This window comes from Entelurus aequoreus, linkage group LG25, assembly GCF_033978785.1.
Source record: "Entelurus aequoreus isolate RoL-2023_Sb linkage group LG25, RoL_Eaeq_v1.1, whole genome shotgun sequence".
Lineage (NCBI taxonomy): Eukaryota > Metazoa > Chordata > Actinopteri > Syngnathiformes > Syngnathidae > Entelurus > Entelurus aequoreus.
In genome coordinates this window covers 12,414,466-12,441,965 of record NC_084755.1, presented here as the reverse complement: position 1 = coordinate 12,441,965, position 27,500 = coordinate 12,414,466, and the positions used below count along the sequence as shown (strand labels likewise).

The following is a 27,500-nucleotide window of genomic DNA, read 5'->3' as shown; positions in this document are numbered from 1 at the left end:
CAGCCAGGCGTCTTGTGCAACTCCTGTGCCAGTAAATACAGGAAGTTTTGCACCCTTTTATTTTTCTTTATAATGACATGGATTAGAAGTAGTCATGCAATCATTCCTTGCTGAGAAAGAAAAAAAAAAAAAAAAAAGCAAACAAATCTTTTTATTGACGGACTAATGTGCTTTTAATACGCACCTGCAGCACTTGTATGTCAGGTCACGGCGGCCCTGGGCTCATGTGCCGCCCTGTTGGAGGGAGTCAGCAATGCGACAACAGGGCGTGTGAACAGTTGGACGTGTCATGTTGCACTCATGCACGTTATCTGAAAAGAACTTGATTGATGCTCAATTCAGGCGTAATCACACACCAGCCAGAGCATTAGGTACACTTATTTTAATACTATGCATATTATTGTGGTTGCTTGTGCACAACTGCACTGCATGGTTTTGCCCCAGTGCAAAGTGACTGCACATATTGTTCCCTTTATGCACAGAATTGCCTCGTGCACGATACTGTTGCTGGTATTTTTTTTTTTTTTGCAGCTGTAGGCATGTTTTCTGCTGCATAGCTACGTTCTCGTCCAAGGTTTTGAACGGACATGTTTGCCAGGTCACGGGAAGGCTTTCAGTCCTCTTACTTCATCCTGCACAGAGGAAGCACAGTCTATTTTTAAACCTGTACATGCACACTTGGTTAGGGCGCCCGTCGCCCTATTTTAGGCTTACAGCTCCAATCTGCCTAGTGTTTGGCCCACAGAATCTAAAATATTAGCCAAAATTGATTTCCCCCCCCCCTTCACATTTGATCTCGCCTGCGGGGGTTTTACTGAATCACACTTCCTCCTGACTGGTGTGGTGTGACTCACTACAAGTTAAAAGTTTTTTAACTGTCCCGGTGCATTTTCTTGCTCCTGTTGAAAGCACTTTAAACCGGTTTTCTCTGAACTGGACTGCAACAAGTCATAATTTCCAAGCAATAGCACGTCGATGTCGGGAAATGTCGAGCTATTTTTCCTGTGCAAGGTCCGCTTGTTGTGTCATTCCCTGAAGGGAAGTCCCGGTGACTGCTGGTTTAAAAAAAAAAAAAAAAAAAGAAAAAAAAAAAAAAAAAAAAAAGGGTGTTTATGAATGAACTCTTGTCACGGATTCAAGCCAAAAAGCCAACCCCAGGAGCTGCACAATCTACAGCACCACACGGCCTGCTAAATAATGGCATTACAAATGTATAATTTAGGTTGGGATTGCTTGGAGATGCATTGGATTGATTCTCTTTTTTGGGTCTTCATAGCAGTTTTGATTAGTCATTGGGGCTGCCCCTTCTCCTGTTGTCCAACTCCCAGTTTCACAACAAATTAAATCCATCAACATGTCCCCTTGAGCTGCAAAAACAACTGTAATTTGCATGCTGGGCCAGTAGCTGGCGCTGATAGGCCGATTAAATTAGGGATGTGCCGATCGATCGGCCGATATTCTTGACAAATTATAATAATAATAATAATAGATTTTATTTGTAAAAAGCACTTTACATTGAGCAAACAAACTCAAAGTGCTACAGTGTATTAAAAAAAAAAAATAAAAAAAAATAGAACCGCCTAATAGCTATAACTAGTATTGGTTTTACCCTTTAAAATCGTTTTTAATCATATTTATTTTTATATTGTTTTTATATTGGTTTTATATTTATTTATTTATTGTTTTTATTCAGTCATTGGTGGAGCTAAGGATAATATTTTAATATTGTTTTTAATGTTTTTAATATTGTTGTGCAGCACTTTGGAAACATTTTTGTTGTTTAAATGTGCTATATAAATAAAGTGGATTGGATTGATATATCTAAAAAAAGGCTTTTCTAAAAATAAGGGTTTTTAAGCCTTTTTTTAAAAGCATCCACAGTCTGTGGTGCCCTCAGGTGGTCAGGGAGAGCGTTCCACAGACTGGGAGCGGCGGAGCAGAAAGCCCGGTCTCCCATTGTTCGTAGCTTTGTCCTCGGAGGTTGGAGGAGGTTAGCCTGTCCGGATCGGAGGTGTCGTGTGGAGGATTTGGGGGTGAGTAGTTCGTTGAGGTGGAGGGGGGGCATTTCCATGGAGGCACTGGTGGGTTAGTAGGGAGACTCTGTATTCAATCCTGAGTGGAACAGGAAGCAAGTGAGAATTGGTGTGATATGGTCGTATTTCCGCACTCTCATCAGGATCCTAGCAGCACTATTCTGTATGTATTGCAGCTTCTGGATGTTCTTGCTGGGGATCCCGACAAGAAGCGCGTTGCAGTAGCCTAGCCTAGCCTAATCAAATTATTAATGCTTTTCAATGCCAATCACAAATGCTGATCCCCACTGGCCAACGTTGTATTTGTTTTTAGTTCACCGGCTGACAAGCAAGCAGCTAATTGTGTATTTCCATACGCGGGTTGGAGCCACTCCCTAATTTAATTATAATCACCTCTATTACGACAAGTAAACTGCATTTTTTAACATCTCAAGAGAGCAAGGCATGCTAACAGCCGCTAAGTTAGCTGGAAACAACAGAAGAAATACTCGCTTTGTTAGCACAAGCAAGCAGTGTGAGGCGATCCTTCATCGGCTTGCGTCCCGGTAGTGCCTTCCCCTTCGCTGTAGTAAAGGTCCGTGCGGCATATTTTATGGTCTTATCACAATTAAAGACTCTGGTGTGGAACCAAGCCCCCTTTGCTGATAAAATCCTCGAAATGAAGGTGCCGCAAGCCGTAGAAACTCGTTGGTTATCTAGCAACCCGAAGCTAGTGAAAGTGAAAAGTCAAAGTGAAACAACTGATCACCCAATTTACATTTCTTAAAAAAACATTCTAAAACGGTTACAAATTAAAATCGAAGAAAATAAACATATTTAAATGCACAAATGAAATAATATGGCTCTTATGAAGCCAGAACAATAAAGAACAACAAGAAAGTATATTTGTGTGCTATTTCTTTTAATTGTTTAAAAAAAAGGGGTTAAAATATTTGTTTATATTTTATACGTATAATTACTTTTTGAGCACATTCAATACCACAATGATCATAACTGATCATTTTAGATAACATTTCTTTTTTTTTGCCATTTTATTTATTGTTTTGATTGTGTATATTTGAGGGTCCCTTACCCGCTCATTAACAGAGACAGAACATTTGTATTGCTTTTGTTGTTTTTATTCAAGTGCAACATTTTGCTTAGAGTATATATTATTTATATTAATTGTTTTTACTAAACTTGGTATTTAAAGGGGAACAGCACTTTTTTAAATTATTTTGCCTATTGTTCACAATCATTATAAAAGACATGACGACGGATGGATTTTTTAAAATGCATTCTAAATATTAAATAAATACAATCAAAGGTCTGCTTAAAATGGAGCCTGTGGAAGCCGTTCAATTCTGCTGATAGAGCCCTTAAAAAACATCCAAACACCTCCATTGAGGATTTATATACATGCTGTAAGTATATATGTAATGTAGTAACAGGCACATTTGAAATAACATTTAGTATTTACGTATTTTTTGAATTTTTTTTAAGCATACGCGGCGCATCACCTTTGCTTTTTTTTTTTTCTTCATTTCTGATTTCTGCTCACTACCGACTTTATGAGAGCCAACAAACATATTAAAACATCAGCAACGTCAGCTGTCATTAGGAGGCCGACTGCCGGGATTTTCATTTATTCCCATTTAGGTGAAGAATGTGTCATAATCCTCGCAAAGAAACTGGGGGACAAGCGCTTTTGTTGTTCTCACCAGTTCCCGGTCCCAAATTGGCTGTCAAAGTGTCCAAATTTATCGGGTTACCTACTCAGACATCTAATGTCCAGGTGAGATGCATGATTTATGATCTACAATAAACTTATAGGGAGCAGGGCAGCAAGGAAACAGCAGACCACTCGATGGTGTAAACTTAGGGACACACAGAAGTGATTATGTCGCCGCTATGAATAGTTTCTTTTTTAGCGCTTAAAATAACTATATCACTAATATTTGGTTGCTATTCAAGTCACAAAATGTAAATTGAGTATTTTTGTCGCTTTTTAAATGGTTATTTATCGGATTGTGTGGGCGGAATAGTGGCGCTCCACTGTAAGCAGAATTGTATTTATGTTTATGTAATATTTACAATGCATTAAAAAAAAAATCCATCCGTCATGTATTTCATAATGATTGTGAACAATAGGTAAAATGACAATTTTATAAAATATGCAAGTTAATTACATTTGAAATGTATATACTGTACTTGCATTATTAATATGTATTATCATTTCATCAGTTGTTAATTAGATTTTTTTTATTTTTTAAATGTTAGTAATAATATTGTTTATCGGCAACAATTTTTAGTTCAATATAGTGTTTGAATTGTTTGATTTATTGTTAAAAGTTGTCATTGGCCCAGGCTAATGTACCCTGCCAACATTTTTGAATGAAAGAAACTGCTGTTCTAAATGTGTCCACTAGATGTCGCAATAGCAAATCTTTGTACCTTTGTAGCTTATGCTACATATGTAAAAAAAAACCAAAAAAAACACTTGATGTTCGTGCACCAGTCGAGGAAAATGATCGAACTACATAAATTACATCCTGTAATTTGATTTTGATATTATTATTTTTTTATCTAACTGATGAACATTATCACATATTTTATTCAGAAAGTATAAATAACGACAAATAAAGATAGAATACTATTAACCGCAACATGTAAGTGTAAAAAAAACTAAACATTAATTTTTAAACAAACAAAACAATCTGAAGTTGCCTTTATTTGTAAGTTATCATGCCGTGATTTTACCAGTCCGGCCCACTTCGAAGTATATTTTTATCCATATGTTCCCCGATCTAAAATGAGTTTGACACCCCTGAAGTAAAGTCTCGGTACATGGTGGATAAAAAAAAATGTTTTTGTCGTTTTTGTTATAGTTTACAAACACAAACAATAAGAGACAATAGTAGTTTTTGCTTTTGTTTTGTCGTTTTGCACAATTGACTTTTTTATGTAATAAAAGGGGAAAAAAAAAAAAAATGTAGATATTAATTGATATTTTTACACCATCATCCTGTGTATTGTCTGATTGCGGTTGTGAATATATATATTTTTTTCCTGATCCTGAAAAGTAACTACTTGATATTGTAAGGATCAATACCGCATTTTTCGGAGTATAAGTCGCTCCGGAGTATAAGTCGCACAGGCCGAAAATTCACAATAAAGAAAGAAAAAAACATATATAAGTCGCACTGGAGTATAAGTCGCATTTTTTGGGAAAATTTATTTGATAAAACCCAACATCAAGAATAGACATTTGAAAGGCAATTTAAAATAAATAAAGAATAGTGAACAACAGGCTGAATAAGTGTACGTTATATGAGGCATAAATAACCAACTGAGAACGTGCCTGGTATGTTAACGTAACATATTATGGTAAGAGTCATTCAAATAACTATAAAATATAGAACATGCTATACGTTTACCAAACAATCTGTCACTCCTAATCACTAAATCAGATGAAATCTTATACGTCTAGTCTCTTACGTGAATGAGCTAAATAATATTATTTGATATTTAACGGTAATGTGTTAATAATTTCACACATAAGTCGCTCCTGAGTATAAGTCGCACCCCCGGCCAAACTACGAAAAAAAACTGCGACTTATAGCCCGAAAAATACGGTACTTGAAAATGTAGTATCAAACAAAACTAATGTAAAGTATCCAAACAACAGAAGAATTGATTGTTAAAGACACTTTAACAGAAGGGTTGATAGAACCATGTTTTAACAGAAAGTAACCAGATTGTAACAGTAAACTAACAAGAAAATTAATAATAGTTTAGACAAAATTATACAACTGGAAATGACGCAATATGTTACCGCGTAGGTCAGTTATGTACACTACCGTTCAAAAGTTTGGGGTCACCCAAACAATTTTGTGGAATAGCCTTCATTTCTAAGAACAAGAATAGACTGTCGAGTTTCAGATGAAAGTTCTCTTTTTCTGGCCATTTTGAGCGTTTAATTGACCCCACAAATGTGATGCTCCAGAAACTCAATCTGCTCAAAGGAAGGTCAGTTTTGTAGCTTCTGTAACGAGCTAAACTGTTTTCAGATGTGTGGACATGATTGCACAAGGGTTTTCTAATCATCAATTAGCCTTGTGAGCCAATGAGCAAACACATTGTACCATTAGAACACTGGAGTGATAGTTGCTGGAAATGGGCCTCTATACACCTATGTAGATATTGCACCAAAAACCAGACATTTGCAGCTAGAATAGTCATTTACCACATTAGCAATGTATAGAGTGTATTTCTTTAAAGTTAAGACTAGTTTAAAGTTATCTTCATTGAAAAGTACAGTGCTTTTCCTTCAAAAATAAGGACATTTCAATGTGACCCCAAACTTTTGAACAGTAGTGTAGATTTAAGGCAAATCGCCCATCCCTAATAATTCACGGTTTGTTATTCGCTCTCTTGCATATTCCTGATTTCCTTTTCTCTGCTTTAAATCATAAGTAATGTTTTTTTTACTATAGTATGCTGTGGTAACCTAAATACAAAATGGTTTGATGCTGTCTCACATATCATTTCACTCAATATTTCCCACTGAGCATGTTGCTGCCCGCTCCACCTCAGTAACAATCGAGCCTTTATTACCTCAGACAATTTCCCATATTTGCAAATGCAGATGTTGGCAGGTATGACGGGTAGCATTCTGCAGGCTGTGATATGTGATTGCTTTTCTCTCCCAGGGAAGAAGAAGACCGCACGGCTGAGGCTGGCCAAAGAAGTGTTTGCACAGCCCGCACCCGCAGTAGCAGCGTAAGATATGAATATATCTCATATTGTATTGAAAGTGCTTAACATACATAAACAAGCTGAATAAGATAGTTACATTTCACTGAATGTCCAATAAATGATCCAAAATTCTGCCTTTCTCAAAATTATGCCGTTCTATATCACTGTTGACTACGTTCACAGGTAATTAGGTATGATTTAAAGGCCTACTGAAAGCCACTACTACCGACCACGCAGTCTGATAGTTTATATATCAATGATGAAATCTTAACATTGCAACGCATGCCAATACGGCCGGGTTAACTTATAAAGTGCAATTTTAAAATTCCCGCCACACTTCCGGTTGAAAAACTCCTTTGGATATGATTTATGCGCGTGACGTCACAAAATCCCATCGGACCCGATACAAAAACCTCTTGTTTTCTTCGACAAAATTCCACAGTATTCTGGACATCTGTGTTGGTGAATCTTTTGCAATTTGTTTAATGAACAATGGAGGCTGCAAAGAAGAACGTTGTAGGTGGGATCGATCGGTGTATTAGCGGCTAAGTACAATACTTACAGCAACACAACAAGGACTACTTACTTAGCAGACGCCTAGCCGATGCTTGCCGCCAAACCCACGGATGAAGTCCTTCGTCGCGCCGTTGATCGCTGGAACGCAGGTGAGCACGGGTGTTGATGGGAAGATGAGGGCTGGCTGGCGTAGGTGGAGCGCTAATGTTTTTATCATAGCTATGTGAGGTCCGGTTGCTAAGTTAGCTTCAATGGCGTCGTTAGCAACAACATTGTTAAGCTTTGCCAGGCTGAGAATTATTAACCGTGTAGTTACATGTTAATGGTTTAATAGTATTGTTGATCTTCTGTCTATCCTTCCAGTCAGGGGTTTATTTCTTTTGTTTCTATCTGCATTTGAGAACGATGCTATCACGTTAGCTCAGTAGCTAAGTGTGTCACCGATGTATTGTCGTGGAGATAAAAGTCACTTTAAATGTCCATTTCGCGTGCTCGACTCTCATTTTCAAGAGGATATAGTATCCGAGGTGGTTTAAAATACAAATCCGTGATCCACATAGAAAAAGGAGAGATTGTGGAATCCAATGAGCCAGCTTGTACCTAAGTTACGGTCAGAGCGAAAAAAGATACGTCCATCACTGCCTCTCAAGTCATTCACTGTAACGTTCCTCATCTACGAATCTTTCATCCTCACTCAAATTAATGGGGTAATTGTCGCTTTGTCGCTCCGAATCTCTCTCGCTCCATTGTAAACAAAGGAAAATTGTAAGGAATATTACCTCCTGTGACGTCACGCTACTTCCGGTACAGGCAAGGCTTTTTTTTATCAGCGAGCAAAAGTTGCGAACTTTATCGTCGATTTTCTCTACTAAATCCTTTCAGCAAAAATATGGCAATATCGCGAAATGATCAAGTATGACACATAGAATGGACCTGCTATTCCCGTATAAATAAAAAAAATTCATTTCAGTAGGCCTTTAAAAGTAACAATGTCTTAACAAAATTTCATTTTTCTGGAATTCACGATATCCGCGTTGTGTCTCTGTGTTGTCTTTACTTAAGCATTCATGCTAATCTGTTATCTCAAAAAGGGAATTAAAGTGCCCAATGTCAACATAATGCAACTGTTTCCTCTGTGCAGGCCCCCCCGGGATCTGGACTCGAAAGCGTGCGTCACAATCGGAGACAAGGTAATGTCCGAGCTCCTTATTGGGTTGTTCCTCTGCTGCACTGCAAAAACTGAAATGGAAGTAAGATTAAATATCTCAAATAAGGGGGATATTTGCTTATTTTCTGTCTGATAAGATCATTCTTCTCACTAAGCAGATTTTATGTTAGAGTCTTTTACTTGTTTTAAGGGCTTTGGTCCTAAATGATCTCAGTAAGATATTACAGTTTGTTGCTGAGATTTGATGACAATGTTCTCAATGTCCTCGCGGAGCAGAGAGGTAGCGGCATGGGTAACGTTAGCTGTGGTGCGAGTGGTGATACGAGAGAAAGAAGGTGCGAATCTGGTAACAAATGAAGGAAGAATCAATTCCCAAGAAAAACAGCAGGGGGTCCATCGTCTGGCGGTGGTTTGGCTTCAAGCGGGAAGATGTCGAACAGACAACCGTAATTTGTCAAGTGCGGGGCAAAAGCGTTGCTACAAAAAGTAGCATTACTGCTAATATGTGGCATCATTTGAAAAGTCACCCGCTAGAGAATGAAGAGTGCTTACTCCGCATGTCAACATCTCCATTCGGTGCCACACCAACAAAATGCCGAGGCAACCATTTCCACGTCAACGCCGCATGAAAAAAATAGTCAACAACAGAAGGAGATAACGTCCGCTGGAACCTACCACATAGCGAAGGACGTACACTATTTGATTTCCTATTATGCAGCTCATTTTTATTTGACAGTTATTGAAATATCTTGTGTGACATCATGCACAAAAGTGCACTCATAGCTTGTTTTAAAATGTCTCTGACAATCTTGCACTTTCTGTTTTGAAATGACATGAATGTTTGTGCCACTGCTTAATAACTGTTTAATAAATACACTTTTGGTCAATTGACTTAGTTGTGATTTCCCTCTCTGCATGAAAGTTACAAATGAGCATATATTAATGCAGTATGAAGAAGAATGTTTTAATGTACACATATAGAATCATCATACTGCTGTGATTATATGCATCAAGTGTTCATTCGAGGCTAAGGCAAAATATCCAGATATATATCGTGTAGCGTGACATGGCCTAAAAATATTGAGATATTAAAAAAAAAGGCCATATCACTCAGCCCTAGGCTATATAAATAAACTTTGATTGATTGATTGATAGTGAACTGAGTTAAAAGAGCACACTGCAAAAAGTCAAGTGTTCAAAAACAAGAATAAAAAATACAAAAACTAGGGGTGTTTTATTTGAACTAAGCAAAATTATCTGCCAATAGAACAAGAAAATTTGGCTTGTCAAGACTTTCCAAAACAAGTCAAATTAGCTAACCTCAATGAACCCCAAAATACCTTAAAATAAGTATATTCTCACTAATAACAAGTGCACTTTTCTTGGTAGAAAAATAAAAAAGAGAACTTTTAGCTCAATATGTTGAAAATGATTCTTAAATTAAGTAAAAGCTAGTGCCATTATCCTGACATAATGATATGCGCTCGGCATTACATTTCTTGAAACCAGCAAACTTATACTAAAAACTAATTTATTGTTCTTAATGGAAAGGCAACCGCTTGTTACTCTCGGGGTCTACTAGCCGCTCAGGCAAATTTAATTTCATTTTCATTTCATTTTTAGCTATCTCCTTCATTGATGTGCATCTTTGATCGATAGACAATTATACCTCATTTATTCAATTATACGTTTACACACCAATGCCTGAGAAGGAGCAGGATGAAGAAAAATCTTATATTTTCCTGCCCCCTTCAACATAATACGTAGTCTTACTTAATGATATCATATAAACCAACAATTACATCCAAATATAACAAAAACAAACATAAAAAACCACACAAAAAAACACAACAAGTGCAAAACTTCATGAAGTACAAACAGAACAAAAAACACAAAAGAAGTAATATACACCTCACGGGATGATACAAAACAAATATAAAACCAGGCAAAAAATAAGTAAAATAATAAATATAAAGCAAAATGTAAACACTTATGGCTGTCCATATGATCTTATTGTTCTGTCTTTATATAATTTTTTCAATTGGAATATATTTTTACAATCTTTTATCTCATTGTAAAGACAATTCAATACTTTAACCCCCACCACTGATATGCACATTTGTTTTAAAGTCGTCCTTGAATACTGATGTTGGAAATGACCTTTTCTTCTATGCTCTTCATTCTCAGAAGTGATGACAAACAAATCATATGGTCTAAAAAGGCATTTTTCCATCGATAACATGACATCATCGCGCCAAGTGCGTGCTCTTTCAGTCAATTAGTGCGCATATATACAGCCCGGCCCCCCGGCCAAAAATGTTTTAATTATAATTTTGAAGAATTAATCTGAATGTGCATGAACTATTTCTGTTCAAAATTGTTAGAAATGTCACATGTTAAATGTTTAAATATTAACTGTCAGTTTACTGTACTGTGCCAACTGTACTACTATATGAGTACGTATTTTCTATTGTTTCATTGAAAATAAAACAGCAAAGTCCATTTGGCTGTCATCTGTTTTAATTATGAGACAAAATTGTGTCAAAGTCAGGATTTTTTTATTTCATTCTTGAAATAAGAAATGATTACTTTAAAAAAGTAGTTTTATACTTGTGAGTGTTGATGACACAGCTTTGCAACAGTTGATATTTTAGTTTCAAGCATGTTTTACTCAATATAGGTCATCAAATCTCAGCAACAAGCTGTAATATCTCACTGAGATCATTTAGGACCAAAACACTTAAAACAAGTAAAACACTCTAACATAAAATCTGCATATGCTAGGTTCACACCAACGGCGCTTTAAAGCGGCATGCAAAGCGGCGTTAAAGCATAACAAAGCCTGATTAAAGCGTGAGGGTCCTAATGGATCGTGGGAAAGCTTATAGTGAAGCGGCAAGTTCGCCAACATTTTTTAAACGGTTTAAAAAATTTCTGCGCTCTGTCAAGAATGGAATAAAGCACCGAGAGCGTATCAAAGCGTGACAAAGCCTGACAACGCTCAGCAAAGCTTGACTCAAAGCATAGGAAAGCTTAACAGATCTTGGTTCAAAGCGCAATAGGAAGTGACTGTGATATTGACTAGTGACATTGAAACTTTATGTAAAACCAACACAGGATTACAAATCCATTCTCTTTTGCATCATTGCCTTTTTTATACGATGATCATTGTTTCTGTACTTCTGCTGTTTGACGTTGCAGTTTGACATTGCTGTCTATAATTTTTCTGTATGAAAATGTTAATAATAAAGAGAATATGTTACGTTTAAAAGAAATGCCTTTTATTATTGTCAACTAGCATAAGAAATGAAAGATAGATATTTATTAAGATGACAAAGAAATAAAAGAAATGAAGATATAAAACATAATATAACGGGAAAAAATAGAGAAATTGAAAAAATAAATGAATATAAAAAATAAAAGAAATGCCTTTTATTATTGTCAACTAGCATAAGAAATGAAAGATAGATATTTATTAAGATGACAAAGAAATAAAAGAAATGAAGATAGAAAACATAATATAACGAAAAAAAAAGAGAAATTGAAAAAATAAATGAATATAAAAAATAAAAGAAATGCCTTTTATTATTGTCAACTAGCATAAGAAATGAGAGATAGATATTTATTAAGATGACAAAGAAATAAAAGAAATGAAGATATAAAACATAATAAATAATAAACATAATGTAACGAGAAAAAAAAGAGAAATTGAAAAAATAAATGAATATAAAAAATGTGTGGAAAACAGTATACTGAGTTTTTCACATTTTTTTAAAACTTATTTGTTTATCATATTTCTCTTTTTTATTACACTATGTGTTTTATCCTGTATATAATAAAACAAAAAGAGAAATCAAATAAATAGATAAATCTAAAAAAATGTGGGGAAAACTTAGTACACTGAGTTTTTCACATTTTTTTCTCATTTTTGTTGTAACAATGCACAACAGAGCTTGATAATCGTGTCAGAGCCTGATTTAAAGCGTCAGGATCGCATCAAAGCGTAATAAAGTTCAATAAAGCGTAATAAAACCTGTCAAAGCGTGATTTAAAGCGTATCAAAGCGGGATCAAAGTGGCATCAAAATCGTGAGGAACTGGTAACAAAGCGGCAACTAATTCGTATCAGAGCGTATCAGAGCGTATCAAAGCATAACATTACTTCGGAGATCGGGATATTCGTGGAAAAATTGACAAAAATGACGTTGGTGTGAACCAGGCATTAGTGAGAAGAATTATCTTATCAGACAGAAAATAAGCAAATATCACCCTTATTTGAGATATTCAATCTTACTTAGATTTCAGTTTTTGCAGTGTGCCTGCTTTGGGAGCTACTGTGTATGAATTTGTCCGGCTGTGTTCTGCTGTCCAGAACTTTGTGGTGAAGGCGGATGACTTGGAGGAGATTTCAGAACTGGGGAGGGGAGCGTATGGCGTGGTGCACCAGATGAGACACGTGCCCAGCGGTGTCATCATGGCCGTCAAGGTAGGCTGTTTTGCATCTACGGTGAATGTCAGCACCGGGCGGTGGATGAAAGCGACTCAGTCGGTGATGTTTGGCCTCCGCAGAGGATCCGAGCCACCGTAAACACGCTGGAGCAGAAGAGGCTCCTGATGGACCTGGACATCTCCATGAGGACGGTGGACTGCTTCTTCACCGTCACTTTCTACGGCGCCCTCTTCAGAGAGGTGAGTCCCTTTGAGTCTCGTTTATGGAGGCAGCCAAGTTGTGACGCGTCCAAACACTCTGAACCGCTTAGGGGGATGTTTGGATCTGCATGGAGTTGATGGACACCTCGTTGGATAAGTTCTACAAGAAGGTGATTGAGAAAGGGAAAACCATCCCTGAGGACATCCTGGGCAAGATCACAGTAGCTGTAAGTTCTATTTTACGTTATGTCATGTTAAAGGCCTACTGAAATTAAAATTTTTTATTTAAACGGGGATAGCAGATCTATTCTATGTGTCATACTTGATCATTTCGCGATATTGCCATATTTTTGCTGAAAGGATTTAGTATAAAACAATGACGATAAAGATCGAAAAAAAAGGCTTGCCCCTACCGGAAGTAGCGTGACGTAGTCAATTGAACATATCCGTGAAGTTCCCTATTGTTTACAATGATGGCCGCCAGAAATGAGAGAGATTCGGACCGAGAAAGCGACGATTTCCCCATTAATTTGAGCGAGGATGAAAGATTTGTGGATGAGGAAAATGCAAGTGAAGGACTAGTGGGGAGTGGAAGCTATTCAGATAGGAAAGATGCTGTGAGAGGCGGGGGTGACCTGATATTCAGCTGGGAATGACTACAACAGTAAATAAACACAAGACATATATATACTCTATTAGCCACAACACAACCAGGCTTATATTTAGTATGCCACAAATTAATCCCGCATAAAAACACCTAGGTGTTTGTTATGCTAGCTCCTAGCTCCTAGCTACTAGCTCGAGCTAGTTATAGCTCGAGCGGGTTATATGGACGGGATCCCGTATATATAACCCGCCAATACAATTCAAACACCTGATCAACACACACACTCACTCAGCCCAAAGAACCGTTCACCTAACCCAAGGTTCATAAAGCTTATATATTTAACCAAAGTTACGTACATGACACGCACGTACGGGCAAGCAATCAAATGTTTGGAAGCGCACGGGTGGGACCTGATATTCAGCTGGGAATGACTACAACAGTAAATAAACACAAGACATATATATACTCTATTAGCCACAACACAACCAGGCTTATATTTAATATGCCACAAATTAATCCCGCATTACAAACACCTAGGTGTTTGTTATGCTAGCTCCTAGCTACTAGCTCGAGCTAGTTATAGCAAGCGATCAAATGTTTGGAAGCGCAGCTACGTACACACGGTATCGCGTCTGTGTATCCAAATCAAAGTCCTCCTGGTTAGAGTCTCTGTTGTCCGAGTTCTTCGATTTTGACTGCATCTTTCGGGAATGTAAAGAAACACCGGCTGTGTTGTGTTGCTGACTTCCCTCGCAAAATATCTGCTTCGCACAACTTTCTTCTTTGCTTGCTCAGCTTCTTTCTCCATAATGCAATGAACAAATTGCAACATATTCACCAACACAGATGTCCAGAATACTGTGGAATAATGAGATGAAAACAGAGCTATTTCGTATTGGCTTCAATGGGGAAGCCATACCTGTGTTCTACTGGCTACGTCACGCGCATATGTCATCATACCGAGACGTTTTCAAGCGGAAGTGTGGCGGGAAATTTAAAATTGCACTTTATAAGTTAACTCGGCCGTATTGGCATGTGTTGCAATGTTAAGATTTCATCATTGATATATAAACTATCAGACTGCGTGGTCGGTAGTAGTGGCTTTCAGTAGGCCTTTAAATGTTATTATTTTTTTTTTTTTTACAAAACAATTCTCCACAAAGAAAATATTCACGTAGAGATGTCCGATAATGGCTTTTTTGCCGATATTCCGATATTGTCCAACTCTTAATTACAGATTCCAATATCAACCGATACCGATATATACAGTCGTGGAATTAACACATTATTATGCCTAATTTTGTTGTGATGCCCCGCTGGATGCATTAAACAATGTAACTTTACCATGAATTGATTAACGTGGACCCCCGACTTAAACAAGTTGAAAAACGTATTGGGGTGTTACCATTTAGTGGTCAATTGTACGGAATATGTGCTGTACTGTGCAATCTACTAATACAAGTTTCAATCAATCAATCAAAAACAAGGTTTTCCAAAGTAAGAGAACGACTTCAACTCCAGTTATGGAAAAAAGTTCAAAACAGCTCAGCGGATTTGCGCGGAGAAACCAACGTTTAAACGGCACCGTGTAATAATCGTCGAAAAACGCACGAGAGACTAGAACTTTGTTTATGCGGTCACACTACATAGCACATAGGGTTGTGAGCGCACCTGTTTTTATTAGCACACACAAATTGGAACAATCAACCACGGACGCATTTTAGCTGTGCGTGTCAGCCTTCAATAATGAAAACAGGCGATAAGACAATTAGGCCAAACGCAGTAATTGAGGGCACATCTTAACATGTATAATTAAACCTTAATTAAGCAAAAATATAATTTATCCGATGACTCGATTAATCGATCGGGATATTCGATAGAACAGTGGTCCCCAACCACCGCCGCGGCCGCACAAGAAATTATTTTTTTTTAAAAAATGTTTTTTTTTTGTTTTTTTAAAATTAAATCAACATAAAAACCACAATATATACATTATAAATCAATATAAATCAATACAGTCTGCAGGGATACAGTCCGTAAGCACACATGATTGTATTTCTTTATGAGAAAAAAAATATATATATATATATTTTTTTTTTACTACCCCCCCGGTCCGTGGGACAAATTTTCAAGCGTTGACCGGTCCTCAAGTACAAAAAGGTTGGGGACCACTGCGATAGAATACTCGATTACTAAAATATACGATAGCTGCAGCTCTAATCTCAAGCCGCTAACATCTGTTTGTGACAGTTAGACCTTTTTTTTTCGCTATGGCTTCATATTATGCTGCACGGCGGTACTGTTTTCCAAGTGGAGCGCAAGGAGATGGTGAGAAAACTCGCAGGCATACAGACACAAGAGCGTTAGATACTAAAATTAGATTAACACAAATAAAAATAGCGCCCTAAATATGACTGTAATTTAACACAATTAACGCGATAAGTTGACACCCCTTGATAAATTGTTCTGTCATGAACTACCATGTTTTAAGAAATATTGATATAGACGGTAGGGGTGCACAAAAATTGCAATTGTTATACATCCCGATCCTAAATAGATTCATAATTTTCAGAAATCGATGGGGAATTTATTTATTTATTTTTTGAATTTTTTTTAAAGAATCGATTTTATGAAATACGTTTTTTTAGGTCGTCTCCATGCAACCAGAACGTTGTATTGTATTGGATTAATATCATATTCAGTGTTTCCCATAAACTGCCAAGATACCTGTGGCGGTGGGGGCGTGGCTATGGGCGTGGTCACCATGACATCATCGAGTAATTTGCCTAATTTACTACAATGATATGATTTTCTCTAAAAAGGCTTAAAAAATGTATACTTACTAATTAATAACAACAGTGTTGTTTTAAACGTCCATCCATCCATCCATTTTACAATATAATTACAACACTTTATGTACATATTTATATACAGATTTGAACAATAAGTTATTCACTGAAATATATTTATTAATTGAGGTTCTTACAAAAAATATATCTTATAAAATATAAAAGCTAAAATGTCTCTTAAAGCTCTGCCCCTTTAATTAGTGCATACTAAATAATTTAACTTTAGCCTACTACGACAACCATATTATTTACCAGCAACATAAAGTGAAACAGAGGCAGAGGTGTCCTGCCACAGTCAGTAACAAATAAGCAGAAAATAGTAGTGGTCAAATACAAATAAGGCAACAAGAGAAGTATCCTACACTTCTCTTTTGTAAAGTAAATCTGAACAGCCTATATGGGCATCTACATCAACTGTATGATTTGCCTGAGAAGCTGGACAGGACAAAAAAAAAAAAAAACATATTTTTTTATTTGTGGCAGACGTAATTCTTTCGTGGCGGGCCGCCACAAATAAATGAATGTGTGGGAAACACTGACATTAACCAATACCCAAGGCTCCAATACCTACTTTTAACCGGTCATTTCCTCTATAGCAGTTCTTTTGTTTACCATCTTCTTTTGCCACTCGCCCACTGCTACGATTTTTAAGTGTTTCGCTTCCTCCCCCCTCAGATCGTAAAGGCATTAGAGCACCTGCACAGGAACCTGTCGGTCATACACAGAGGTAAGTGCAGCAAGTGTGCATGCTTTCCTTTTTTCCAATCGCCAACTTATCTCCCGCCCTCTCCAGATGTGAAGCCCTCCAACGTTCTGATCAACACAGAGGGCCAGGTGAAAATGTGCGACTTCGGCATCAGCGGCCACCTGGTGGACTCTGTAGCCAAGACCATGGATGCCGGCTGCAAACCCTACATGGCGGTAAGATTGGCTTGTGGGCGGAGCTCCAGAATTTCAACATAATTGCTTTTTTTTTTTTTTAGCGCCAAAGTAGTTTTTTCATGTGCAGAATGGCTGTGCTTTATTTACTTTTTAGCCTGAGCGCATCAACCCTGACCTAAACCAGAAGGGCTACAGTGTCAAGTCAGACATATGGAGTCTGGGTATCACAATGGTGAGTCTACTTAGACGTCTAATAGTAATAATGAGTCTGTTTGGCAATAAATCCCTAATAAGTAGGGGTGTAACGCTACACAAAAATATCGGTTCGGTACGTACCTTGGTTTAGAGGTCACGGTTCGGTTCATTTTCGGTACAGTAAGAAAACAACAAAATATACATTTTTGGGTTATTTATTTACCAAATTTGCAAAATCTTCCACCAAAAATATTTTTCTTAGTGGAATATTTGATGTGAAGTAATGGGAACCTTGGATAGGTTAATAATTCATAATAACATTGATTTTGATTCAATATTATGTTTTGAGCAATGACAGTTTGAAAGAAAAAAAAAACAGCTTTGTTTTATTAGTCAACATTGCAACTTTTTCTAAATTACATTTCACCTTTAAGCTTTTTCATTTCACTTTTGTTATGTTTTTGTTTATTTTAATAGTATTTTAATAGATGACACAGCTTTGCAACAGTTGATATTCTAGTTTCAAGCATGTTTTACTCAATATAGGTCATCAAATCTCAGCTACAAGCTGTAATATCTTACTGAGATCATTCAGGACCAAAACCCTTAAAACAAGTAAAACACTCTAACATAAAATCTGCTTAGTGAGAAGAATTATCTTATCAGACAGAAAATAAGCAAATATCACCCTTATTTGAGATATTTAATCTTACTCAGATTTCAGTTTTTGCTGTGTAGATCCATGAAGGAAAGAAGAAAGTGAATGAATGTTTATAACTGAATACATTTATGTATGAATAAAAATGTGTTTTCTTTTGTATTATTGTTTTAATGAATTAAGTAACATTTATGACAACCTTTTTCCAAAACACATTATGTGAGATATAACAGCATACATTTATCATTTGTTTTCAAAAAAGTGGGACCTCAAAAATGTACTGTGGGACCCCATTTTTATGACTTCATGGGGTCCCCGGGACCCCATTTTTGAAAATTCCTAGCGCCAACACTGTGTACGTGTGTTCTAGATCGAGCTGGCCATTCTGAAGTTCCCCTACGACTCGTGGGGTACGCCCTTCCAGCAGCTCAAGCAGGTGGTGGACGAGCCCTCCCCACAGCTGCCCGCGGACCGCTTCTCACCAGACTTTGTAGACTTCATCTCCCAGTGGTGAGAGCCACTTGGAACTTGTTTCAAATCCTGTATATGTAAAGCGTACTTTGGGGAATGGCCAGCAGAGGGAGGTGTTTTCCACGCATTAACCTCAGCTTTCTTCTGTGTGCTCACAGTTTAAGAAAGAAGCCCAATGAGAGACCAGCTTATACAGAATTAATGGTAAGTGTTTTTTTTGCATTTTAATGACAATGTATTCTTGTACGGGGGACAAAAGACAAAAAATATGGATATTTCCCTTAATTTGGCAAATATTTTAGCATCAACCTGCCTGCTGTTACTTTTTTAATGCACTGGGGTTCCTTTTATGCCACACATCAAAATATTAGTTTTAATGTCAAATATAAATTTGAACTGCAGGATTATTTGTAGAATAATGTTTTTCCCCTTTAAAGAATACAAAAGTTATAAAGTGCACCCCTTTATAAACAATGCATAAGCAGAATATGCTTTTCAAAATTCTAATAACCGCTTGATTTGGGAGATATCTTTTTTTTTTTTTTTGCGTGTATGGTAATTAGTAACGTTTATTGATTATTATAGTGATGCTATTATGCGATTGTGAATGAATAAGAACATATGCAAAAGGAAATACAGACAAAAATTTAATTGAACTAAGTATTATTATTATTTGTGTGAAATCGTTTCATTATTTTCTCAGGAAATGAATGAATGAATGAATGAAATGAGTTTATTTCGGTCATAAAATCAACCATTAACCATTTTGTGTGACCCGATTAACAGTACAGATTAGACATATTTAACAATCATAGACATTTACACACAAAAAGAAAAGAAAAGAAAAAGAATGACCGAAAAAGGAATAGGCTAAAGCCAAAGCTTATATTTGCCTATCCTATCCTAAAATCAAGTGAAGGTAGGTAATACTTACAGGAAAATTGGAAAAAAGTAATCCACACAAAGAGAAAAAACACAAAAACAAACAGTGAAATTGAAAAACTAAGGTTGTATAATAGTTTAAAATATAAAAAAATACATTATTCCTACAAAATAAAAGCAAGACAAAATAAATGTCATATAAATTTTAATTATGAGGAAAAAAATGTAAAATGGTACAATTATCTTTTTTTTTTTTTTTTTTTCAATTAGTTTGTACAGCTTAATTTAAAACAATAAACATATAAACATTTTTATTAATAAAGAAAAACATTTTTTGGAATGATTTAAGACAGTGAAACAATTAAAACCTTTTTTATTTTTTATTATAATAATATTCGATCACATCTAGGAACTGATATGACGGGGATATATCATCACATCACTGATTACTACTCTGCAGACTTCATGAGAGCCAACAAACATAAGAAAACATCACTTACTGTACAATGTCTGCTCTCACTGGGACAGCCGACAGCTAGGATGTTCACTTATTCCCGTTTTAGATGAAGAATGACTCACAATCCTCGCGAAGAAAAATGGGGAGTGGAATCTAGCGCAGACCAAGCCTCTTTTCGTGTCTTTTTCTCGCCATTTCTGGGTCTAAATTGGATGCCGAAGTTGACCAAACTGTCAGATTATGTCTTCATCCTTCTACTATCCAGGTGAGAGGTATTATTTATGATCTAGAATAAACTTTGGCCAGCTTCGAGGCGTCAAAGCAGCTCACCAGCCGCTGATTTCAATATAACCACACAGGTTAAAAATAGTTAATGTGCATTAGTGCTTTTAATAACAATATCACGAACACTTGGTTAAGTCAAGTCACGAAATGTCAATGGAGTATTGTTGGCCTTTTTTGGATGGTTATTTAGAGGGATTTGTGGGCGGAATAGAGGACCTCCCATTGACTCCATTATAAGCAGACTTATTTACGTTTATTTACAAGTTAGAATTATATTATAAGCAGACTTATTTACGTTTATTTACAAGTTAGAATTATATTATAAGCAGACTTATTTACGTTTATTTACAAGTTAGAATTATATTATAAGCAGACTTATTTACGTTTGTTTACAAGTTAGAATTATATTATAAGCAGACTTATTTACGTTTATTTACAAGTTAGAATTCTATTATAAGCAGACTTATTTACGTTTATTTACAAGTTAGAATTCCATTATAAGCAGACTTATTTACGTTTATTTACAAGTTAGAATTCCATTATAAGCAGACTTATTTACGTTTATTTGCAAGTTAGAATTCCATTATAAGCAGACTTATTTACGTTTATTTACAAGTTAGAATTATATTATAAGCAGACTTATTTACGTTTATTTACAAGTTACAATTCTATTATAAGCAGACTTATTTACGTTTATTTACAAGTTACAATTCTATTATAAGCAGACTTATTTACGTTTATTTACAAGTTAGAATTCCATTATAAGCAGACTTATTTACGTTTATTTACAAGTTAGAATTATATTATAAGCAGACTTATTTACAAGTTAGAATTCCATTATAAGCAGACTTATTTACGTTTATTTACAAGTTAGAATGCATCCAAAAAAATAATACATCCGTCGTTTTGTCCCTCATGATTGCGAACAATAGGCAAAAGTGCAGTTTCCCTTTTAAAACCAGTAAATGATTTAAAATAGTAAAACAATAAAACCTTTATTCTTTTTTATTATTAGTTTGTACTAGGGTTGTACTGTATACCGGTATTAGTATAGTACCGCGATGCTAATGAATCTAATTCGGTACTATACTGATTCTGAAAAGTACCGGTCCCGCGCCCCTGTCGTCGTCAAGTCGTGTCATTGCTGGTTTACGAGCAGACGAGCATGTTCAGCAGCGCACAATCACAGAGTACTTACAAACAGACACAGTATGTAGACAGAAAAGGAAAAACTGACACATTTTGGCTTAAAAACTAACGATAAAGGTGAAGTTATAACACTGAAACGCCCTCAGGAAGAGGTGCTTTAAGACATGGCTAGCTAGCTAGGTGTTTTAGCTACTTCTAAATCACTAATCCTCGTCTCCATGGCGACAAATAAAGTAAGTTTCTTACAAGTATCATTATCACCGCAGGACGAGGAATAGCTAAACATGCTTCACTACACACCGTAGCTCACCGGCGTCACAATGTAAACAAACGATCTACACCAGACATCCACTGTAATGATACCAAGTACAATAGCGTATCTAGTCGATACTACTATGATTACGTCAATATTTTTTGGCATCACAACATCTTCTTTGCTTTTTTTTAAATTCATATTATGTTTATAAACTCAGGAAATATGTCCCTGGACACATGAGGACTTTGAATATGACCAATGTATGATCCTGTAACGACTTGGTATCGGATTGATACCCAAATTTGTGGTATCATCCAAAACTAATGTAAAGCATCCAAACAACAGAAGAATAAGTGATTATTACATTTTAACAGAAGTGTAGATAGAACATGTTAAAAAAGAAAGTAAGCAGATATTAACAGTAAATGAACAAGTAGATTAATAATTCATTGTATACCGCTTGTCCTTAATAATGTTGACAAAATAACAGAATGGAAAATGACACAATATGTTACTGCATATGTCAGCAGCTAAATTAGAAGTCTTTGTTTGCTTACTTACTAATAAAAGACAAGTTGTCTTGTATGTTCACTATTTTATTTAAGGACAAACTTGCGATAAGAAACATATGTTTAATGTACTCTAAGATTTTTTGTTAAAATAAAGCCATTTTTTGTGGTCCCCTTTATTTAGAAAAGTATCAAAATAGTACGAAAATATTGGTATGGGGACAACACTACACTGGTGTGAATACATCATGGATGCAAATTTCCAACTGCAGTCCTTCATAAAAGTGTCATGCAGGTTAAATAATTCGATACTCCTGGAGTATTGCTCGATTTTTCTGCAACATCGAATTTAAAAGATGAAATAACAAAATATAAAAGAACAATTACAGTAGTACAGTAGTGTCTCTGCCTTCATACACCACACTTTTTGTATGATTCAGAAATTTCCGCCCACAGTTTTTGCAAAGCCTCTCAGTTATAAATGATATTGTTATTGTTACTTTTGTTTGCCCGTCTTACTTGTAGTGCGTTCCAAAAAGGTCAGATTCAACCGAATCACCCTCGAATATGAAAGCAAAACACATTTTTAATAGGGAATAATTACAGAAAACAATGTGAAACGCATATAAATGACAATTCAAAAGTGTTTCTCGCCTTCTTTATCAAAGTGATGGCACTGGTGGCTTATTTTGCAGTTATGCTCTATAAAAAAACAAACAAAAAACAAAAGTTTGCTTACTTACTACTAAAACACAAGTTGTTTAGTACATTCACTATTTTATTTAAGGACAAACTTGCAATAAGAAACATATGTTTAATGTACCCTAACATGTTTTGTTAAAATAAAGCCAATAAAGCAGGGGTCACCAACCTTTTTGAAACCAAGAGCTACTTCTTGGGTAGTGATTAATGCGAAGGGCTACCAGTTTGATACACACTTTAATAAATTGCCAGAAATAGCCAATTTGCTCAATTTACCTTTAACTCTATGTTATTATTAATAATTAATGATATTTACACTTAATTGAACGGTTTAAAAGAGAAGAAAACACGAAAAAAATGACAATTAAATTTTGAAACATAGTTTATCTTCAATTTCGACTCTTTAAAATTCAAAATTCAACCGAAAAAAAGAAGAGAAAAACTAGCTAATTTGAATCTTTTTATGGAACATCATTAGTCATTTTTCCTGATTAAGATTAATTTTAGAATTTTGATGACATGTTTTAAATAGGTTAAAATCCAATCTATACTTTGTTAGAATATATAACAAATTGGACCACGCTATATTTCTAACAAAGACAAATCATTATTTCTTCTAGATTTTCCAGAACAAAATTTTTAAAAGAAATTCAAAAGACTTTGGAATAAGATTTAAATTTGATTCTACAGATTTTCTAGATTTGCCAGAATATTTTTTTTAAATTTTAATCATAAATTTGAAGAAATATTTCCCAAATATTCTTCGTCGAAAAAACAGAAGCTAAAATGAAGAATTAAATAAAAAATTGTTTATTATTCTTTACAATAAAAAAAATAAATTGACTTGAACATTGATTTAAATTGTCAGGAAAGAAGAGGAAGGAATTTAAAAGGTAAAAAGGTATATGTGTTTAAAAATCCTAAAATCATTTTTAAGGTTGTATTTTTTCTCTAAAATTGTCTTTCTGAAAGTTATAAGAAGCAAAGTAAAAAAATTAATGAATTTATTTAAACAAGTGAAGACCAAGTCTTTAAAATATTTTCTTGGATTTTTACCAGCTTGCTAGTAAATAAATACAATTTAAAAAATAGAGGCAGCTCACTGGTAAGTGCTGCTATTTGAGCTATTTTTAGAACAGGCCAGCGGGCTACTCATCTGGTTCTTACGGGCTACCTGGTGCCCGCGGGCACTGCGTTGGTGACCCCTGCAATAAAGCAATTTTTTGTGGTCCCCTTTATTTAGAAAAGTATCGAAATAATTTTGGTATCGGTACCAAAATATTGGTATCGGGACAACACTGGTTTGTAGATGCCTGGTCCTCTCTGCAGTTGCGTAAACAAATGTCACACAAGAGGAATTAGGGTATTAAAATGTGAAGTGAAGAGAAGTGAAATATATTTATATAGCGCTTTTCTCTAGTGACTCAAAGCGCTTTTACATAGTGAAACCCAATATCTAAGTTACATTGAAACCAGTGTGGGTGGCACTCGGAGCAGGTGGGTAAAGTGTCAACAACGGCAGTGACTAGGATGGCGGAAGCGGGGATCGAACCTGGAACCCTCAAGTTATACCGCCCCTAATTGTAAGGTGCTTAAAAAGTGACGATGTTTTAATAAGTGTCACTTAAAGCCTTCTTTTCCCTCTCTTTGCCTCACAGAAACATCCCTTTTTCACCTTGCATGACTCCAAAGAGACAGACGTGGCCAGCTTCGTCAAGGTCGTCCTGGACGACTGATCCCGCGTCGGCGCCGCTTCTCACTCTGTCAACGCACCGATGATGGCCTACTGTTTGTTTGTTTTTTTAGAGGGAAAAGAAAGAAATGAAATGACGGACTCTCGTGCAGGAAGAGAGAAGAGAGATGCAAACATTAACTGGAGAGGTTTGACCCCGAAACTCGCTCAATGAACTTTTCTTTTTTGGCTTTTATTTTCCCCGCTTCTTTACAGAGACGGACCTTTTTATTTTATTTTTTCTTTCGACACGTTTATTACAATTTTAGTGTCGTCACGGCGTTTTGATACTGTATATTGTCGACGTGTGTGTGCGCGTGTGCGTGTGAGAATCTTGCCGTTATTGCATCATGACGCCAGTTTTAACCCTCTCCTTGGGTCGCTCGATGTTGTCAAGAGGTCATGCTGGGGAAAGGGGAGGAGCTACAAATTGTCAATCAAATCAGAAAACACTAATATGATTTTTTTTTTAAATTAAAAAAAAAAAACATGTCCAGAAATAGAAATCTAAACGTATAGCTAAAAATAATTAGCCAGGGAAGGGGTGTCCAAACTTTTAAAGATTATTCGAGGCATGTCGGGGGTCATTTTTACGGCGCCCTTAAAAGGACATGGGGGGGAAAAAAAATTCATAATTTTTATTTTTATTTTTACATGTATCTCGTGCGCACAAGAAACTCTTGTGTGCACGAGAAACTTTTTATAAAGTTATAAAATAATTTTTATTTTTTTTTTATAATTTTTTATTTTATTTTATTTTTTTAGACCTGTATCTCGTGCGCACAAGATACATGTCTAAAAAAATATATATAAATTTTTTTTAATAAATTATTATATATATTTTTTTTAGACATGTGCATGAGATACATGTCTAAAAAATTGTTTTAAAAATCAATAAAAATTATAATTTTTATTTTTAATTTTTTTTATAACTTTATAAAAAGTTTCTCATGCCCACGAGAAAGTTTCTCGTGCGCACAAGAAACTCTTGTGTGCACGAGAAAGTTTTTATAAAGTTATAAAAGAAAAATAATATTTTTTTTTTATAATTTATTTTTTTATTTTATTTTTTTAGACATGTATCTCGTGCGCACGAGAAACTATCTCGTGTGCACAAGATACATGTTTAAAGATATATATATAAAAAAAAATATATAAATTATTATATATATTTTTTTAGACATGTGCACGAGATACATGTCTAAAAAAAGTTTTTAAAAATCAAGAAAAATTATAATTTTTATTTTTTATTTTTTTTATAACTTTATAAAAAGCTTCTCATGCCCACGAGAAAGTTTCTCGTGCGCACGAGAAAGTTTTTATAAAGTTATAAAAGAAAAATAATAATTTTTTTTTATAATTTATTTTTTTATTTTTATTTTTTTAGACATGTATCTCGTGCGCACGAGAAACTATCTCGTGTGCACAAGATACATGTCTAAAAATATATATATATAAAAAAATATATATATAAATTATTATATATATTTTTTTAGACATGTGCACGAGACGAGATACATGTCTAAAAAAAGTTTTTAAAAATCAAGAAAATTTTTTTTTATTTTTTATTTTTTTTATAACTTTATAAAAAGTTTCTCATGCCCACGAGAAAGTTTCTCGTGCGCAAAAGATACATGTCTAAAAAAAAAAAAAATTTTTAAATTATAATTTTTTATTTAAAAAATTTTTTTTTTAGACATTTATCTCCTGTGCACGAGATACATGTCTAAAAAAAATATATATATAATAATTTATAAATTTTTTATTTTTTTATTTTTTAGACATGTATCTTCTGCGCACGAGATACATGTCTAAAAAAAAAAAAAATTAAATTATAAAAAAAATGTTTTCCCCCCATGTCCCTTTAGGGGCTCCGTACATTTTTGATACATTTTACGCATTAGATAGAAAGCTATCTGAACAAAACATCCACTTCTATATAAGCAGCAAATGAATGCTCCTAATATATCTTAACAATAATGAATTCATTGTATGTTTTACTATAAGCATCTAAAAAAAAAAAAAAAAGTTTTTGGACACCCCTGGTCCAAGACCTGACTCCACTGTTGCCATGGATACCAACCTGGAAATGCCATGAAATTCTTTTACATTTTTAGCCGCATTTAAAAGAAGTTTTCCTGTTTTTTCCTCCTTAGGCGCTTGTTTGTGTCTGTTCTTTTTATGCCTCACACACACACACACACACACACACACACACACACACACACACACACACACACACACACACACACACACACATTCATTGTTAGGGGGGAATAATTTATATGTTGAAGATGTAAATACTATCTCCTTGTTTGTTTTTTTAATGTAACACTGTCTGACTCCGACGGTGCAGCTGAGTGTCTGGTAGTAGTTTTATTTGATTGCAGTGTGACATACATATGCATACATACATACATGCATAAACATCTTTTAGCAGGGCCTATTTCGGATGTGCCGCTCAGGTTCCCGCGGCCCACTCCCGCCCGAGCCCCTCTATGCAGCATCAGGACCGACTCCCCCAAGTGTTCCCAGACTGTGATGTCAGTAGTGTTGCTCCGCTTTACACTGTAGTGCCGCCTGCTTCCACCTCCTTTGTGATTGGGACTTATAAGGGAATGTGAGCAACACCGTAAACAAGCTGCTGTTATTGCCCCCCCCCCTCCATCCCCCACCTCCTTTTTAAGGAAAAAAAACAACAACAAAAAATGCCCCCTCCGGCCTCTCTTTTTTAGGAGTGTAAAAGTGGACTTTTTACACCGG

At 35.5% G+C, this 27,500-nt stretch overlaps 1 protein-coding gene across 1 annotated transcript in view; it reads left to right on the top strand.

The window, feature by feature from the left end:
- The window catches only part of map2k6 (mitogen-activated protein kinase kinase 6), a 52,112-nt gene extending 26,911 nt beyond the window's left edge, over window positions 1-25,201 (top strand). Inside the window, exons 2-12 of the mRNA XM_062037049.1 lie at window positions 6,725-6,794; window positions 8,428-8,476; window positions 12,826-12,939; window positions 13,023-13,142; window positions 13,214-13,330; window positions 17,235-17,286; window positions 17,353-17,480; window positions 17,596-17,673; window positions 18,665-18,804; window positions 18,924-18,969; window positions 24,664-25,201. Of these exons, the coding sequence (XP_061893033.1) occupies window positions 6,725-6,794; window positions 8,428-8,476; window positions 12,826-12,939; window positions 13,023-13,142; window positions 13,214-13,330; window positions 17,235-17,286; window positions 17,353-17,480; window positions 17,596-17,673; window positions 18,665-18,804; window positions 18,924-18,969; window positions 24,664-24,741 (992 nt within the window). The 3' untranslated portion in view covers window positions 24,742-25,201. The remainder of the gene's footprint in view (window positions 1-6,724; window positions 6,795-8,427; window positions 8,477-12,825; window positions 12,940-13,022; window positions 13,143-13,213; window positions 13,331-17,234; window positions 17,287-17,352; window positions 17,481-17,595; window positions 17,674-18,664; window positions 18,805-18,923; window positions 18,970-24,663) is intronic.
- The last annotated feature ends 2,299 nt before the right edge of the window (window positions 25,202-27,500 follow it).